Raw genomic sequence first — 14,728 nt, forward strand, 5'->3', positions numbered from 1 at the left:
CTGCTTGTCTGAAGACAATCCTCGAGTTCCTCGCCACAAGGCCCGTCATAAAAATAACGGAACTCGGGACTCGAAGGAGCAGAGACCTCAAGCTTGCAGCGCGGCACAGAAGGCGGACTCCACCGGGAAGCGACCATGACCAGATCCTGTCAATGTCAGCAACGGAGATGCAGCACACCTAATTGACAACTATCCGGCCAATGTCCGACCTAGACGTCGTCGCGCTCCGATGTCATTCGCTGTTGTTGAACGCGAAGAGTCATCATATTGGGCGGGTTTAGGCCGTCTAGCGGAGGAAGACTCACCCGACATCGTGATCGTGTCGGGTTCACTGCCTCGCGGTTGAAAAGCGGCGCATCTGCAGTCTCACGCTGGGAGCTTCTGGCCTGAACTTTGTCCGCTGACACGAGGCCACGAGGCTTCCGAAAGAGTGCTCCAGAACGCGAGAATACCGCGAAGTCGGCGATTAGCGCCGGCGTCGTAGCGGAGTAGCGATGCGAAGGCTGAAAGACAGAATACATTGCGATGCGCAAGTCCACAAACCGAATGCTGACTGAGAAAGACAGGTACTACGTGAAATAATTGAGCGGATTCTTCTTCTTGCTCTGCACTACAGACAGAATCAGGGAATCAGCATATGGAGCACAGGCACGAGGCAGTGCAACGAGGCCACACAAATCAATGCGACTTACCTTCTGCAATACCACTGAGGAAGTGCTCGTGGCTCAACTTCGTGGCACCTTCTCGTAGCGCGATCATACCGGCCTCAACGCAAACTGCCTTGAGCTGAGCGCCGTTGAACTCGTCTGTACTCCTCGCGAGCTCCTCAAAGTTGACATCCGAAGAAACAGCCATTTTCCGGGAGTGTATCTCAAGGATGCGCGCACGGGCGGTCTCGTTCGGCAACGGGAACTCGATCTTCCTGTCCAGACGACCGGACCGGAGCAGAGCGGGGTCAAGGATGTCGATACGGTTCGTAGCCGCGATAACCTGAACATCACGCGTGAAGACGTGAAGCACGTTAGAGAGAGTTTCGAGGGAAGGTGCGTACCTTGATTCGCTCGTCACTGCTGAAACCGTCAAGCTGGTTCAGGAGCTCAAGCATCGTCCGCTGTACCTCACGGTCACCGCTCTTCTCGGAATCGAACCGTTTGGTACCAATGGCGTCCAACTCGTCAATGAAGATGATAGCTGGCGCTTTCTCCTTCGCGAGCTCGAACGCGTCCCGAACGAGCTTAGCACCGTCACCAATGAACATTTGCACCAGTGATGGACCAGCAAGCTTTAAATAGCAAGCGTTCGTTTGGGCTGCACATGCTCGTGCCATGAGAGTCTTGCCGGTGCCTGAAAATAGGTCAGCTCTGCGCGCGGGGTGTGCGTTCTGGCATGCACGGACCTGGAGGACCATACATCAGGCAACCTTTCGGTGGCTTAATGCCAAGCGTCTTGAACTTGTCCGCCTGCTCCATGGGCAAGACAATAGCCTCGACCAGCTCCTCGATCTGCTTCTCCAAACCACCGATGTCGGTGTAGGTCTCCGTCGGCCGCTCATCGACCTCCATTGCCTTGACACGCGAGTCGAACTCAGCGGGAAGCGTATCGAGTATGAGATACGAGTCCTTGTTGACCCCGACAAGGTCTCCGGGTTTGAGCTTCTCGGCCGGGACAAGACCGATTAGAGGGAGAAAAACAGTTTGTCGTGTTGAGGTCTTGATGACGGCGCACTTGCCTTTGCGCATAGAGTCCAGGTCACGGTTGGCACCGTCCTCTTCGCCTTCGGGGTCGACATCTAGGATCTACGATACATCAGCATGGCCCTCCCAAAGACTCGCGCCACCAACCCGAAGATACGGATATAAGAGGTGTCGGGAGCTCGCGTCCTCACAGCAGCAGTGGCGGAAATGCTCACCTCTACGACGTTCCCGACTAGATAGGGCAAAACCTTGTTCTGCTTGATCTTCTCGCCATTCTCCCTTATCTTCTCCTTCATGACACTCTGTTCGTGCTGGAGACGGAGGGTCTCTGAGCGCATAACCTTCGATTCGTGAAATGTTTAGAGTTCGGGCTGCGCTTGACTGTATGGGCAACGCACCTTGAGGTCATTGTCAATGAGCCGTATCCTCGTCAAAATCTCGTCCGTTGAAAGATTCATTATCTCCTCCGGAATATCGTCCCAAGTCTCCTCAGCTGGTTTGTCTGGGGTGGTGTCCATTGCTGCATCCTGGGCAGCGGGGACTGGTACAGAAGACGAAGGGGTGTTGTCAGGCTTGCTGCTGGTGTTGTCAGGTACATCGGGAGGTTGTGCTGAAGACATGGTTGACAAACACGAAGGACGACGGAAGACGGAGGTGCACGTCGCCTGCGCTGCTTGGCTCAGCTGCTCTCGCGGCGTACGCGTCCCGTGACATGCCGTCACGCGTCTGGGTCACGCTCTGTCATCCCACTTGGTGGTGTCCGACCGGCGTTGCGTCTGCATAATGCCCTTCCAAGTTCCCCGAAAACGCCTCCCAAGCATACGTCCGCGATTTGATTGTACATGGTGCTTTGTTATGTGCATACCATTTCTTGTCAACTTGGAGCCCATACTGGACTCTCCGCTACGTTGACAACAGGGAAACTGACCAGAGTTCGGACACATAGCTGCACGTGACCAGACAGACACCAATATTGTCGCGTCGCGGTTAACTCTCCTTTGGTCCTCCTCGCCCACTCCCGTCGTCTTCTCAGGCTTCCTTGCGCACCCGCATCCTCAATGTCGAACGATACGCCATCTGCAGAAGACAAGGCCAGATACGACGCTGCGCGGAAGGAGCTCAACCTCGCCTTGGCGAAGAAGAGAACGCTGGACAAACAGCTCGCAAGTCCTTCTCCTCTCATGTCCTCCCTCGGCACTGACGACGAATGTGTAAAGTCTCAACTCGAGGTGCAGATATATAATCTAGAGACATCCTATCTCACAGAGACTGCTGCCCATAGTGGAGGGAACATCATCCATGGCTTCGATGGCTATCTCAAGAACCAGCCTAGCGGAAGGAGGAAGTACGAGATCAGCGAGCAGGACCGCATATTCTCCGTGAGCAGCCTGACATACAAGAAGGTATGTCACGCGCCACTTCCCCCTTCAAATGACCCAATCCTGGGCAGGCGTTGGAGTTATCCGGGGAAGGAGAGGAGTCGACTGCGACAGGGGAGGACCAGTCAAGAATGTCAACGCCTGGCCTTACCACTATCAGCGTACCTCCTGCACCTCGAACAGAGGTGCTCTCGGCTGCCCAGCAAAAGAAGAATCGCGATAGGGAGTATCAGCGGAAGAAACGGGCGGCGCAGCGGAGAAGTACCACGACCCCCGCCAGCGACGACGAGAGCGTGTCCGGTCGAAAGCCCAGCAAAAGGGCACGTCTGGCTGACGACGATTAGGTGAGTAGAGGTACCGCGATGCCTAGTCCGTGGACTCATGGCTTCACATTCAGAGCGAGACAGCCTCATGCTCATGACATGTACCATCAGCCTGAGACTGCCTATCACGGTGTCCGTGTATTATAGTGTATCGCATACCCGTACATCTACTATACATCTAATGTGCTCAAGAACTTCTTCGCTGCTGCTTCGTCCATGCCGCCACCATCCGGATCTACGGCCTCAATACATCGCGCGATGGCGATAACTTGTCTGGGGTCCTTCGCGCTAATCCACACCCTCCCATTCATGCCGATTGCTGATTCAAGGGGGAAGCGCGAGCCAAGCAAGGGGAACAAGAAGTGATTTGGGTCCAACAACCTGTTCCGTCGAGACGTGAGTGAGGTGTTGGACAGAAAGGAACCAGTGGACGCGCACATTCGACACATCTTGAGACTGCATTGTACAAGGAATCCGCCTTTCAACTCACCGTGCCCTTCCGCCTTCCGGGTTTGTGCGTCGAAACACTCCAGCTCGGGTTCCATGTCCTTGTGTGCCAGAGATACGCGGGCAAATAGTAAGGAACCAACCTGCGATATACCATACAATGATTCAGCAATCACGTTGAGTTGAGGTAGTTGTGGCTCACCTTCAGATTTGGTCGGTTACGTTTTGTGGCGCCCTCGAATGCGAGGCCGTCCAACGTCGCCGTGTGCGAAGACCCGATGTCCACCTTCCAGTTCTCACCGCTCCGACCGACGACGACGCCCACGACTGACTCTTGTGGTGCGGGGACATACTACCTTGCCACCTATGAGCGAAACGATGCGCATACATGCACACGCAAGCTGCTGCTACACTCACCCGACGGGAATTGCCCTCTATCCACCACCGGCTGCGATTTGTGGTATGATGAACTTCTCCTGCACGCGTGGAAATGACCAAAGGCTGTCCATTGAGAGACGATTGCCGCAAAAGTCCCGGTCCGAGCTTGAGGTTGACGTGCTGAGCAGGGACGAGCTCTCCAGGCAGGACGGAAGACATGATCGTCAAGCGCGAAGCAGCTGAGGGGGCGCGGAGCGCGTCCCGGAACCGCGCCCTCGGCTTCATCAACGACCACCACAATACCACTCATCGTCCTTCTTGTCGACACACCTGTGCATCTCAATCACCAACTAATAATGGAGCACCACGCGAATGTACCTGTTCAGACACGACTGACGGCTGAGTTCCCCGAACTGGCTCATCTATCGTGAGGCTACCGACCCCTGGCTCATGTCGTCCGCTCACGCGGTCCCCACGGAACATGTAGGAGAGAGGATCTGGAAGACCTTTTGACCGATCCGCAGTACTTTCAGGCTATCTTCCACACATTACCACAAGTGAAACTGCTGTACCAAGGCCAGGCTGACCTAGGCTCAGCCAACGAATCAATAGCCAGTACGTCTTCCCGATGCTCCGTCTCTGCGGTCTGCAACGAGCCTGCCAGAGAACAACTTGGCACTCCAGGACCCTCTCTACAGGCTACGTAGCGAGACACAAGAGGCCTTCGATAGGGCAAAACATCTCGAAGCCCGGTGGAAAGAGGTGGAGAAACGGCAGCGCGAGGTCTACCAGGTCCGTCCCGTCCTCCGTCCTTCGCACTGCGGCTCCGGTAGCCATCGGTACAACACGCTCACGCCACAAAATCCCCATCGTGCCGTGCGCCGTCACTGCAGCGCTTCGATCCGCAATTCCTGCTCATGCGGCTCAGGCACGCGACGACCGCGCAGGACGATCTGTCCGAAGCGCGCGCGAACGCGTTTGTGCAGGGTTCCGTCGCGGACGCGGATGCGACGAACCTGTCGAACAAGGACATCGACGACTTCGTGCGCGAGTTCCGCGAGCTCCGGAAGGTGTACCACAAGCGGGTGATGTGGGGCGATAGGTGGCAGGCCGGGGAGGTGGCCTGGCGCGACGACTGACGAGGCGGGGTCCGGGAAAACTCGCTGCAGGCTCAACCTTCGTGCATTCTATACTCTATTTTTGTTGAGGTTGCTTATACATCTATTGTATCATAGCGGACAAACACCATGCAGGTACCCCAGGGGCTGTGCAGAAACATATTCAGATACCCTTCAACAGACGTCATCCGCCTCTCCATCAATTCCCCGCAGGCATGTTCAACGCTTCCAAGCGCGAAGACGGCAACACTCGTCTAATTATAGTGGCAAACTAAGAGCTCTCCAACCAATTGGTGGACCCTGAGAGAGGAAGATTCTCGGGAAGTCCGCACATCCTCAATCCGCCTGACCACATTCGGAAGAGCTCTGCAACAATCTCGCTTCAAGTCGTCTGCGAGCCTACCGTTCACTTTCTCCGTTCGCTCCCTCGACCCTCAGTCCGAGCATTGACACTCGGCTCGGCTGACTGTTGAGGAATCGCTAGGTTGACTTGTGCCTGGATTCTCGTCGTTCGCGCCAGTTCGAGCACCCAGGGACGACATATCGACCAGCGCTGGCAGTCATTCCGGGCTGCACTCGGGTATAAAAAGGCTTGGCGCGATGTAGGGTCCGCAGCGAAGTCGGCATTCTCATATCACGTCTTGGGCACCATGAGGTCCTGTGCTTCTCTCTTCGCCTCAGTGGCACTCGCTACGTCTGCGCTCGCGCACACCATCTTCCAGGTATGCTTGGACGCCGCTCATCTGACCTCCATGCGTCTCGAGATTCGTTTCAATGCTGATCCGGATATATTTCGTCTTATTCAGGAAATGTATGTGAACGGCGTCGACCAGGGTCACATCACAGGTATCCGCGTTCCGGATTACGATGGAGTATGTAGTTGCCAGTGAATCTGAGCTGTTAGTCCAGAAAGAGTTGACGATCTGGCCGTTTCAGCCGATTACAGACGTGACCTCGAACGACCTTATTTGCAATGGCGGCATCAACCCATACCACCAGCCTATCTCGACTGCGATCATCAGCACCCTCGCCGGCGCACAAGTCACTGCTGAATGGCACCACAGTCAGTACTGCAGATCTTAACCGCTAGCAGTGTCTCATGTGCTGACATGATCTGCAGCCCTTGCCGGTGCGGACCCTAGTGACCCTGCGGATCCTATCGACCCTAGCCACAAGGGTGAGTGCGCTCACTGAACTACTCTGATTCCCCTAGTTGATCTCCCTTCTAGGACCCGTAATTGCATACCTGTTAGTGCCGCCGTCTTCACCGGACCTTGCTCCATGTTCACGAGGCATTGCAGCGCGAAGGTTGACAATGCAACCGATTTAACTGTTACTGGCCTTCAGTGGTTCAAAGTTCGTGCATCCGGCAACATCACCCAGTGGGGCAAGCGACTTACGGTCTGTTCAGATCTACGAGGATGGCATGGACAGTGACCAGTCGTGGGGAGTTGACCGCCTGATCGCAAACAAGGGCAAGGTGTCCTTCTCGATCCCAAGCTGCATCACGGCTGGCCAATACCTTCTCCGGGTCGAAATCATTGGTATGCTGCAAATGCATACACAAAATGTGTCGTGCTAAATCACTCTCACAGCTCTTCACGCTGCCTCAAGTTACCCCGGTGCGCAGTTCTACGTAAGACACTCTACGTGTTCTGGTCATTGGAGTACGAAATACAAACGTTGCTTTCGTAGATGGAATGCGCTCAGCTCCAGATCACCGGCGGAGGCAATACGCAACCTGCGACTGTCAACTTCCCTGGCGCATACTCGGGCACTGACCCCGGAATCAAGATCGACATCTACCAAACGCTTCCTTCCTACACCGTCCCGGGTATGTGTTATGTTGTTGAAACATACCCAAATCATAGTACAAATCTTCACAATTCCTTGCAGGCCCGCCCGTCTTCACTTGCGACGGTTCATCTGCTCCCGCACCGACCTCCGCCCCCGCTCCGACTTCCGCCCCCGCCCCGCCTCCTTCGACGTCAGCATCTGTCCCCCCGGCCACTTCAAGCGCTCCGGCCTCGAGCGGTAGCGTTGCGCACTATGGCCAGTGCGGTGGTTTGACGTGAGTGTCCGTACCTGCACGCTCTTCATAAGTTGGCTAATCATCCGTTCCTGCAGCTACTCTGGGCCGACTACATGTGCGGCACCGTACTCTTGCGTGAAGTCAAGCGACTACGTGAGTCTCCCGAGCTTTTCGTCACTGCAAGAGGTCCTCCGTCTGACATACTTCCGTCTCTAGTACAGCCAGTGCCTGTAGTAACTCGTCCGGGTCCTATTGTGGTGACCTGTAGGCTAGAAGTATTGTCAAGATTATGCGTTCACGGTTATGACATCGAATTTCTCGTGTCCGTCTATGTTCGTTGCCGATACCAATATGCTCTCCGACTGTGCCGAGGGACGACTCCGCGCCTGTTCCAGTCGTCACTTAATCCACAGAGTCTGCGCATCAATCTCGCTGTCGCTAGCCCGCAGAGACTTCTCTCCGATGAGGTTCAATGCCAAGAGCTTCCTGCTCGTGGCCCGTGCTGCTCTTCCTCCATCCCACGGCTCACAATCTGCCTGTTTTGGGATTCCAGTGTGAGTCTCGTGTCCTTATGCAGCCCTGTTCGTAGACTTCGGCTTGTCGCCTGATGCAACAAAGGCACGATTTGACAACTCCGCTCTCCGAGGATTACAATGACTTCACAGTATGCCGGTCCCTGTCCTACGGACAACATGCCAAACTGCATCGCCAGCAGGGAATGCGTAGAAAGGCCCGCACGTAATTCCGGCCAGCATTTAAAGGGCACTATTCCACTGGCCATCGATAGCAAACGATCCGCTCCTCAAGATGCAGCCATCATTCCTGCACCTCGCTTCTCTCATCCTTGCCGCCAGCTCGGTGTCTGCCAGGACCGTATTCTCGGTATGCACTACGCAACATCAGAAGTTAGAAGGGTTTTCTGATTGAAGGTCGTTTGTAGGCTATTGCTGTCAATGGCGTCGAGCAGGGTCATGGTGTCGCTGTTCGTGTTCCCACCTCAAACACTGTCAGTGATTCCCACATGGATCGGGTTATGGAAGGAACACTCTGACTCAAGTTTGTAGGCTATCACCGACGTCGCCTCTAACGACGTTATTTGCAACACCAACTTCATCCAGCCCATGTCGAATGTTGTTGCTTCCGTGCCCGCTGGCGGTGTCGTGGCTGCGGAGTTCCACCATACCTCAGCTGGCTACACCGGCCCCGACCCAGCAGATCCCCTAGACCCCGAAGAGAAGGGTGAGTACTCGGCGCAATGCATTGCAGATGATCTCATCAACACCGACCATAGGACCAGTTCTGGCGTACTTGTGAGTCCAATGAATTGCGTAGTAAATGTCTTTGGTTTTGACCCATCCCAGAGCTGCCATCCCTGACGCCACTCAAGCCGAAGTTACTGGCTTACAGTGGTTCAAGGTTAGTTCCATAGTGTTAGCCATTCACCATGACATCCTCATTTGTACGCCATAGATTTTCGAGGAAGGGTTGAACACTACCACTCACCAATGGGGCTCTGACCTCCTGTTCATCAACAAGGGATATGTGAACACCACTATCCCGTCTTGCGTCAAGGCTGGCCAGTACCTTCTCCGTGTGGAGTACATTTGTTGGTATCACTCGATCATGGAGTGTGGCTCTGGCTGACACAGTGTTTACAACGCAGCACTAATACAGGCTGCCCAGTACCCTGGTGCCCAACTTTTCGTAAGTCGAGTCGTATGCACAGACATACTCATCTATACTCATTCATACTAGATGAGTTGTGCCCAGATTGAGGTTACCGAAGGCGGCGATGCCACACCGGAGACAGTCAGCTTCCCCGGCGCGTACACTCGTAAGTCCCATGCTCGAATCCAGTGACTCGTTCTGAAACTATGTGATTATCTGATGACCTGTGCATTACCAGCGACGAGCGTCGTGACTGACCTTGACAATATATCCAGCTATACCGCTCCTGGTAAGTTTAGTTCACATCGCCGATCTTTCGTTGTTGCTGATATCCAAGCTCACAAATCGCTTGGAAGGACCTGCGGTCTTCACTTGCTGAAGTAGTAGAATAAGGGAAACGCCTACATGGGCAATGCTTAAAAGGGACCCAATGGTACCACCCATGAGAAAAATGCTATACGATCTATGCACGAATTGTCAGCTAGTGGGTCCAGGCTGCTGAAGCTACATTTCCACCGCCTGGAACGTTGGGATCATCTTTCAGCGTCGTTAGCTGCCCGGGACTGGGAGCCGCTTCCCTGAGCGCGGCTGCGCTCACTAGACCGAGGCCATGCCTTCAAGCAGTATCCGTCAGGTTGAGAATCTAGTATTTCAGCCAGGAGCTCACCTCATCTTCCTCGGACAGTGTTAATTCTTCTTCATTAATGATATGCTGGCTTAGTCCGCGACTCAGCTCCTGCCACGGCCAGTCTCCTACCCCATTGCTCGATTTCCATGCCTTGGACAGAGCCCACCTCTCCCCCTCGGCAAATCTCCCATCAGCATGCCAGTAGTGTCCGGGGAAGAGAACCCCTAGGGCTAAGAACAGATACCGTAACGACTGCACGGCATGTGTCAACGACATAGCGCTAGGGTCGAGATCAAGTACGCTCGCGCTATCCTGAAACTGCGCTACGTGTTCATCGAGAGCATTTGGCGAGACGGCAATACGTAGGACAAGGCGAAGATGTGTGAGACGCAGGTGCTGAAATTCTGAGAGCAGTGTTTCCTGAGACATCCTCAAGAATGAATTGACCTTTTCGAGACGAGCTGTCAGATGGGGACTCACTACTAGTAGGTACCATATATCTTGTAAGGTCCTACCCTGCGCGCTTAGGAGAGATGTGTCGTAGGGAACGAAGAGGACGAGGTGCGAGAGGTGTGAGATAGACCCTTCCCTAGGAAATATTTCCTGGAGCTGGGTCGTGCCTTAGAGAGCAAATTCCTGTACGTTCATGGAGAGCCTCAGGTGCACCGGTGCATTTTGAAAAAGACTATCTGCGAGGAGGTCGTTCCAGAGTCTGGCAGGGGAGTTATCGACGACGAGGTGGCGGACGGGGCATTTGAGACCTAGACCATACAGCGTTTCCGTCCTACAGGCGACCCAGTCTAGATATCTCCAAGACCGGCGCTCCTGAACTTCGAGATTGCGCTCCCGTGTATTGATGAAATACTGGTCGGCGTACCCATCAAGCCGGGCGTCGCAAGAAAGGGTGACCAGATTAGGGAACAGCCGCATGAGACACTCGAGCTCAGGAAGTTCCCGCATTTTGTCCAGTACTAGCGAGAGGACAGCAGTGAATGGGATGATATGGGGCAAGGGCTGTCTGACAGTTCGCAACTTGGCTAGCGCGAGATGTTCCAAGGTGGATGCGAACCTGGCCATGCAAGTCGTCACAGATGCAGGAGTCCAGAAGCCGCCGGGTAAGTCTGCGATGGAGAGAGTTCTGAGGGAAGACTGTATCGTACGTATCCAGGAAGGCGCATCGCTGTGAATGGATCTGAGCGAGAGAGTCCGGAGACCTCGTAGCCTTGCGATCGCAGACAGGACGCTAGGATCACGAAGGAAGTATTGTTCGTTGATGGCAAGCTGAAGCCATCGAGGGTAGTCGTGTGCTCCAAAAGCGCTACGAATTGGCCCGTTATCACGGCCATGAACTCCCGGCTGGGAATTGGCAAGGAGCTAACGCGCGCGGAGACGTCAAGGGCGTGGATGTGAGGCGCACGCCGAGCTGGGTCGGCGAATACAAAGGCATGTAGCTTCTGAACGGTATGTTCGCTGTAGATGACGATTAGGCTCATGGAAAGAGCGACCTCGACAGCCAGCGGATGTAGAGTAGAGCAAGTGACCGAGAATGATAGAACGTCAGGGCGCTCCGTCAAGGAACTACATATCAAGCCCAAGACATCGAAGTTGAGGAGCATCTGCGATGGTTGAGAGCATTGAGCACGAAGATACCCAAGAAGACGAGTTTACCGTACGTTGTGAGGGAGAAATGGGATTTGCAACGGGGAGATGAAAGAGCACTGCACAAGTATAAGTGGTATGAAGTAGTGCAGGAGTGGTTCGTGGTAAGTAAGATCAGGAAGCGCTTATGCTCAGGTTATATATTCCGCCGAGACCGGCCCGCCTTACAATCTGAGCGCTAGATGTCCAGAATGACGCATGAGGCGGAAGGCACATCGGGGACGTCGCAAACATCCCCCACAAGCCACTGCCATGCTGTATTAACCTGTGGGTTTGAAAGAATCAACAACCTCGCTAGCACATCTTCCCCCCACAATCGCGATGTCGACTTTTGTGTCCCACGTCGTCGCGGACCTCGCCCAAAAGGCCCTTCCGACAAGCGCAGCGTCCGCCAGCACCGAACGCGTCCAAATCGCTTCATCCCAATCTAAGGAGGTTCTGCGCACCGTCTTCGTCAAGCTAGAGCAATCACAGTCTCCACAGGACATTCGGGAATGCATCGACACGCTCCAGAATCTCGAATATCACCAACAGCTGCTCTCAGCTGAGCTGGTGGACGGAGAAGAGCAGTCTCTCCGACGCGCCATCCTCGGCAGGCTTGCGCTGGGACTGTACGGACAGGCGTTGACCACGTTCTTGGACGAAGCGAGCGAAGCAGAGGCGGAACGGCAGTGGTGGAGTGATATTGTACGGTCGCGGAGACGAGCTGCGACGTACCTCCTGCAAAGTACGCTCCGCAACGATTCACATTATGATGCGTTCTGACGACAGATGCAGCACTTCCACTCCGCATTGTGGATGTGTCCAATGTGGTCTTGTCCACACTACGGACACGGAATATTCCCATCCACCTATCCGTGCTGAAGCCCTCCTCTCTTCGCCAACTCTTTCCGCCAACCAGCACCCTCCGCCCGAATACACTGACTCTTGCGCTATTTCCCCATCTGCACCACGAACCATACTCCATCTCGCTCACCGGCGCCTTTCACCCGCTTTCCGCCATTTCCATTTCTTCGTCACCTACTCGAACAGCGACGTCTGCATACAGCGCCTGCACACAAACGCTGTATGGTGTCGCCCGTGTCTGTGGCACCCTCGCAACCCTCCCCCTAGAGCTTGCACGGAGCGAATGCTCTTTCAAGCGCAAGGAGCTCACGCGCATACGCGACGAGCGCGCCGAAGTCCTCGGGTACCTTGTCGGGCTGCGCGACAGGATCTCCGACGCACTCGAGACGGTCGACGGCGACGCAGCGCTGTTCGAGCTAGCGCAATTCGTGCATTACCTGCAGGCGGTCGTCAGCGGGCAGGAGTCTGCGCCGTACAGCGATGACGTCTCGCCGGGACGCGTGCTCGAGTCGCTGTCTTTGCTCGCAAACTTGACGCTCCCCTCCCATGCCTCTCTGCACAGCGCGGAGATCAAGACGGGAAAGCTCAGACGCCCCTCGTGGCTCACGCTCACCTGGCCCCAGCTCGTGCTCCTTCCTCCGCTGGCCTTGTATGGAATCCGCACAGCATACGCGTCGCGCGCGACATTGGAGGAGCTTGCGCGAGACGCACTCGAGACGATGAAGGGGTTCTGGGAAGACTGGATCCTCGAGCCCCTCCGCGGAATCGTGCGCACCGTCCGTGCGGGTCGGGATGACGGCGTCATCGTCACCAAGGAGAGCGTCCGCGCCGACCTCGATGTAAGTTCAGACCCTATCAGAAGCACGCTGGTATTGACGGCGATCCAGTCGCTAGAACGGATGACGCTCGCCCTGGCGCAGGACAAGCTGCACTACTCTTCCCCGCAGCTCGAGGCGCTCTCGCGGCAGGTGCAGATGGGCGACCTGACGGCGGTGATGCAGATATACGAGGAAGACATCAAGTCCCCGCTCAGGTCCGCGGTGCAAGGCACGCTCCTCCGGTCCTTGTTCGTCCAGGTCCAGAAGGCGAAGGTGCGCTTCCCGTCTTCCCCGCCACGCTTGTCGCGGGCTTCTCGATGATGATTGATGAATGGACGGCTGACGTCGACGGGGCTGTCCTATCGTGTACGAGCAGGTCGATATTGATATGGCGCTGTCCGGAATCGACAAGCTGCTCAAGAGCCAGGAGCTCACGTTTGCGTTCGTAGGCGTAGCGCCTGCGCTGGCCATCGTTTATGCCGCCGGCAGCTACCTGCAGCGTCTGTGGTCCGGCGGGAAGGGTCGCGGGCGGTATGGGGGCAAGGCGAAGCGCATGGGTGTTTGGGCTGCCGTGAGGTCCGTCGTCTCTCATCTTTCTTCGATGCCACGGTGCCGCCGAAAACGCTCTGTACTCGTACTGATGATACTCATGACCGTTGTATGTAGGCGCGTCGACCGCCTGCTCACCGCCCAACCCAAACCACACTCGTCCCACACTCGACCGCATCGGGTCGCGGCCTTGCAGAAGTCTCCCGCGACGGCCGTCTCGCCGCTCACGTCAGGCCTTCTCCTGCTTTCTGTCACACAGCTGAGGAAGTACGCGGAGACGACGCTGCCGGCGAACTCTCGTCTACGCGAGGGCTTCTTGGAAGACGTGACGGATTTGGAGGACCCGGGTCTGGGCCGTGCGGACAAGCTGAGGGTGGTAGATCGGATGTGGCGGTCGTGGGGCGAGCCCTTGGGCTGGAATAGGGTAGCAGATTAATGAATGGCGACCGTCTTCTCGCAGTAAGCGTAATTGCGAGGGGCGGGGGAGTTCTGACGAACGGCGGGGATACCGCCGGGCGTACTTGTGACCGCGGCAAGAAACAAGACCCAGGGACGCAAGCGTGCTCACAGGGCGGCAGGTTTGCAACCCGCACCCCAGCCTTCGATGGCCAAGGGTGGGCGGACGGTCGCAACGGACAGGTTCTGAGCCCCGCTACCCATCTGGGTACCCACCGCATTCTCCCTTCGTTTTCTGCTCCCCCTTGCACCGCTCTTCATTGCTTCTCCCCCAAACAATCCCTCTGGTTAGCACGAGCCCTAGACTCACATACGTGCAGCGTCACCATCACCCCCCTTTCACGTCGACGGTATGTATTCAGGCCCACCACGAGGCTCGGCCTCGCAGGGCAATCGAGGGGATCTAAAGGAAGGAGCGTAATTGCGCCGACCCGTGGGGATAGGGCGGGGTCGCCCTTGAATAGATATTCGGACCGAAATCCGCAAGTCCGATCGTGTGACGAGCGAGCGAGCGCGAATGGTCGATGGATTGCCGCTTGCAACGTATATACTTACAGTACCGCGCGCTCTAGCCACCTGTGGCTGGGACTGATAGCCTCGTGTCTCGTCTATTCGGTTGCGCGGTGTGTCCCGACTCTCGATCGTGTGCCACTTGGCTCCAACTCTTGGATCTCGGCAAGCATGGCGTACTACTCAACGCTCAGCGTTCCAGCGAGCAGACACGGCGATTCCA

General features: G+C 55.8%; 6 protein-coding genes across 6 annotated transcripts; 4 read left to right on the forward strand and 2 right to left on the reverse strand.

Moving 5' to 3' along the window:
* Positions 1-491: 491 nt before the first annotated feature.
* On the reverse strand, positions 492-2,327 carry DICSQDRAFT_87192 (26S proteasome subunit P45). The gene is made up of 6 exons (XM_007366244.1): positions 2,093-2,327; positions 1,910-2,035; positions 1,397-1,796; positions 1,052-1,344; positions 693-990; positions 492-610 (listed from the first exon to the last, which is right to left on the reverse strand). The coding sequence occupies exons 1-6, from the start codon at positions 2,312-2,314 to the stop codon at positions 570-572; spliced, it is 1,380 nt and encodes a 459-aa protein (XP_007366306.1). The 5' UTR covers positions 2,315-2,327; the 3' UTR covers positions 492-569.
* Positions 2,328-2,752: 425 nt separating this feature from the next.
* DICSQDRAFT_147531 (NuA4-domain-containing protein) lies at positions 2,753-3,417 on the forward strand (the record flags this gene model as incomplete). Its single annotated transcript, XM_007366245.1, has 3 exons — positions 2,753-2,857; positions 2,912-3,097; positions 3,145-3,417. 3 exons carry the CDS (start codon positions 2,753-2,755, stop codon positions 3,415-3,417), a joined length of 564 nt encoding a protein of 187 aa, XP_007366307.1.
* A 149-nt stretch (positions 3,418-3,566) lies between these two features.
* On the reverse strand, positions 3,567-4,440 carry DICSQDRAFT_61459 (exosome complex exonuclease RRP40; the record flags this gene model as incomplete). The annotated part of the gene is made up of 4 exons (XM_007366246.1): positions 3,567-3,777; positions 3,835-3,986; positions 4,046-4,195; positions 4,261-4,440. 4 exons carry the CDS (start codon positions 4,438-4,440, stop codon positions 3,567-3,569), a joined length of 693 nt encoding a protein of 230 aa, XP_007366308.1.
* A 76-nt stretch (positions 4,441-4,516) lies between these two features.
* DICSQDRAFT_181042 (uncharacterized protein) lies at positions 4,517-7,605 on the forward strand (the record flags this gene model as incomplete). Its single annotated transcript, XM_007366247.1, has 15 exons — positions 4,517-4,648; positions 4,709-4,836; positions 4,886-5,013; positions 5,115-6,061; positions 6,146-6,211; positions 6,276-6,402; positions 6,460-6,516; positions 6,569-6,587; positions 6,641-6,695; positions 6,751-6,883; positions 6,935-6,975; positions 7,035-7,173; positions 7,236-7,410; positions 7,467-7,524; positions 7,588-7,605. Exons 4-15 carry the CDS (start codon positions 5,990-5,992, stop codon positions 7,603-7,605), a joined length of 960 nt encoding a protein of 319 aa, XP_007366309.1. The 5' UTR covers positions 4,517-4,648; positions 4,709-4,836; positions 4,886-5,013; positions 5,115-5,989.
* A 573-nt stretch (positions 7,606-8,178) lies between these two features.
* On the forward strand, positions 8,179-9,486 carry DICSQDRAFT_106787 (uncharacterized protein; the record flags this gene model as incomplete). The annotated part of the gene is made up of 10 exons (XM_007366248.1): positions 8,179-8,253; positions 8,312-8,377; positions 8,436-8,610; positions 8,663-8,681; positions 8,733-8,787; positions 8,842-8,977; positions 9,035-9,075; positions 9,127-9,205; positions 9,278-9,328; positions 9,396-9,486. The coding sequence occupies 10 exons, from the start codon at positions 8,179-8,181 to the stop codon at positions 9,416-9,418; spliced, it is 720 nt and encodes a 239-aa protein (XP_007366310.1). The 3' UTR covers positions 9,419-9,486.
* A 2,158-nt stretch (positions 9,487-11,644) lies between these two features.
* DICSQDRAFT_106788 (NCA2-domain-containing protein) lies at positions 11,645-13,975 on the forward strand (the record flags this gene model as incomplete). The annotated part of the gene is made up of 5 exons (XM_007366249.1): positions 11,645-12,053; positions 12,104-13,011; positions 13,060-13,263; positions 13,367-13,566; positions 13,657-13,975. The coding sequence occupies 5 exons, from the start codon at positions 11,648-11,650 to the stop codon at positions 13,973-13,975; spliced, it is 2,037 nt and encodes a 678-aa protein (XP_007366311.1).
* Positions 13,976-14,728: the final 753 nt, after the last annotated feature.

Source organism: Dichomitus squalens, assembly GCF_000275845.1.
Source record: "Dichomitus squalens LYAD-421 SS1 unplaced genomic scaffold DICSQscaffold_16, whole genome shotgun sequence".
NCBI classification, from domain to species: Eukaryota; Fungi; Basidiomycota; class Agaricomycetes; order Polyporales; family Polyporaceae; genus Dichomitus; species Dichomitus squalens.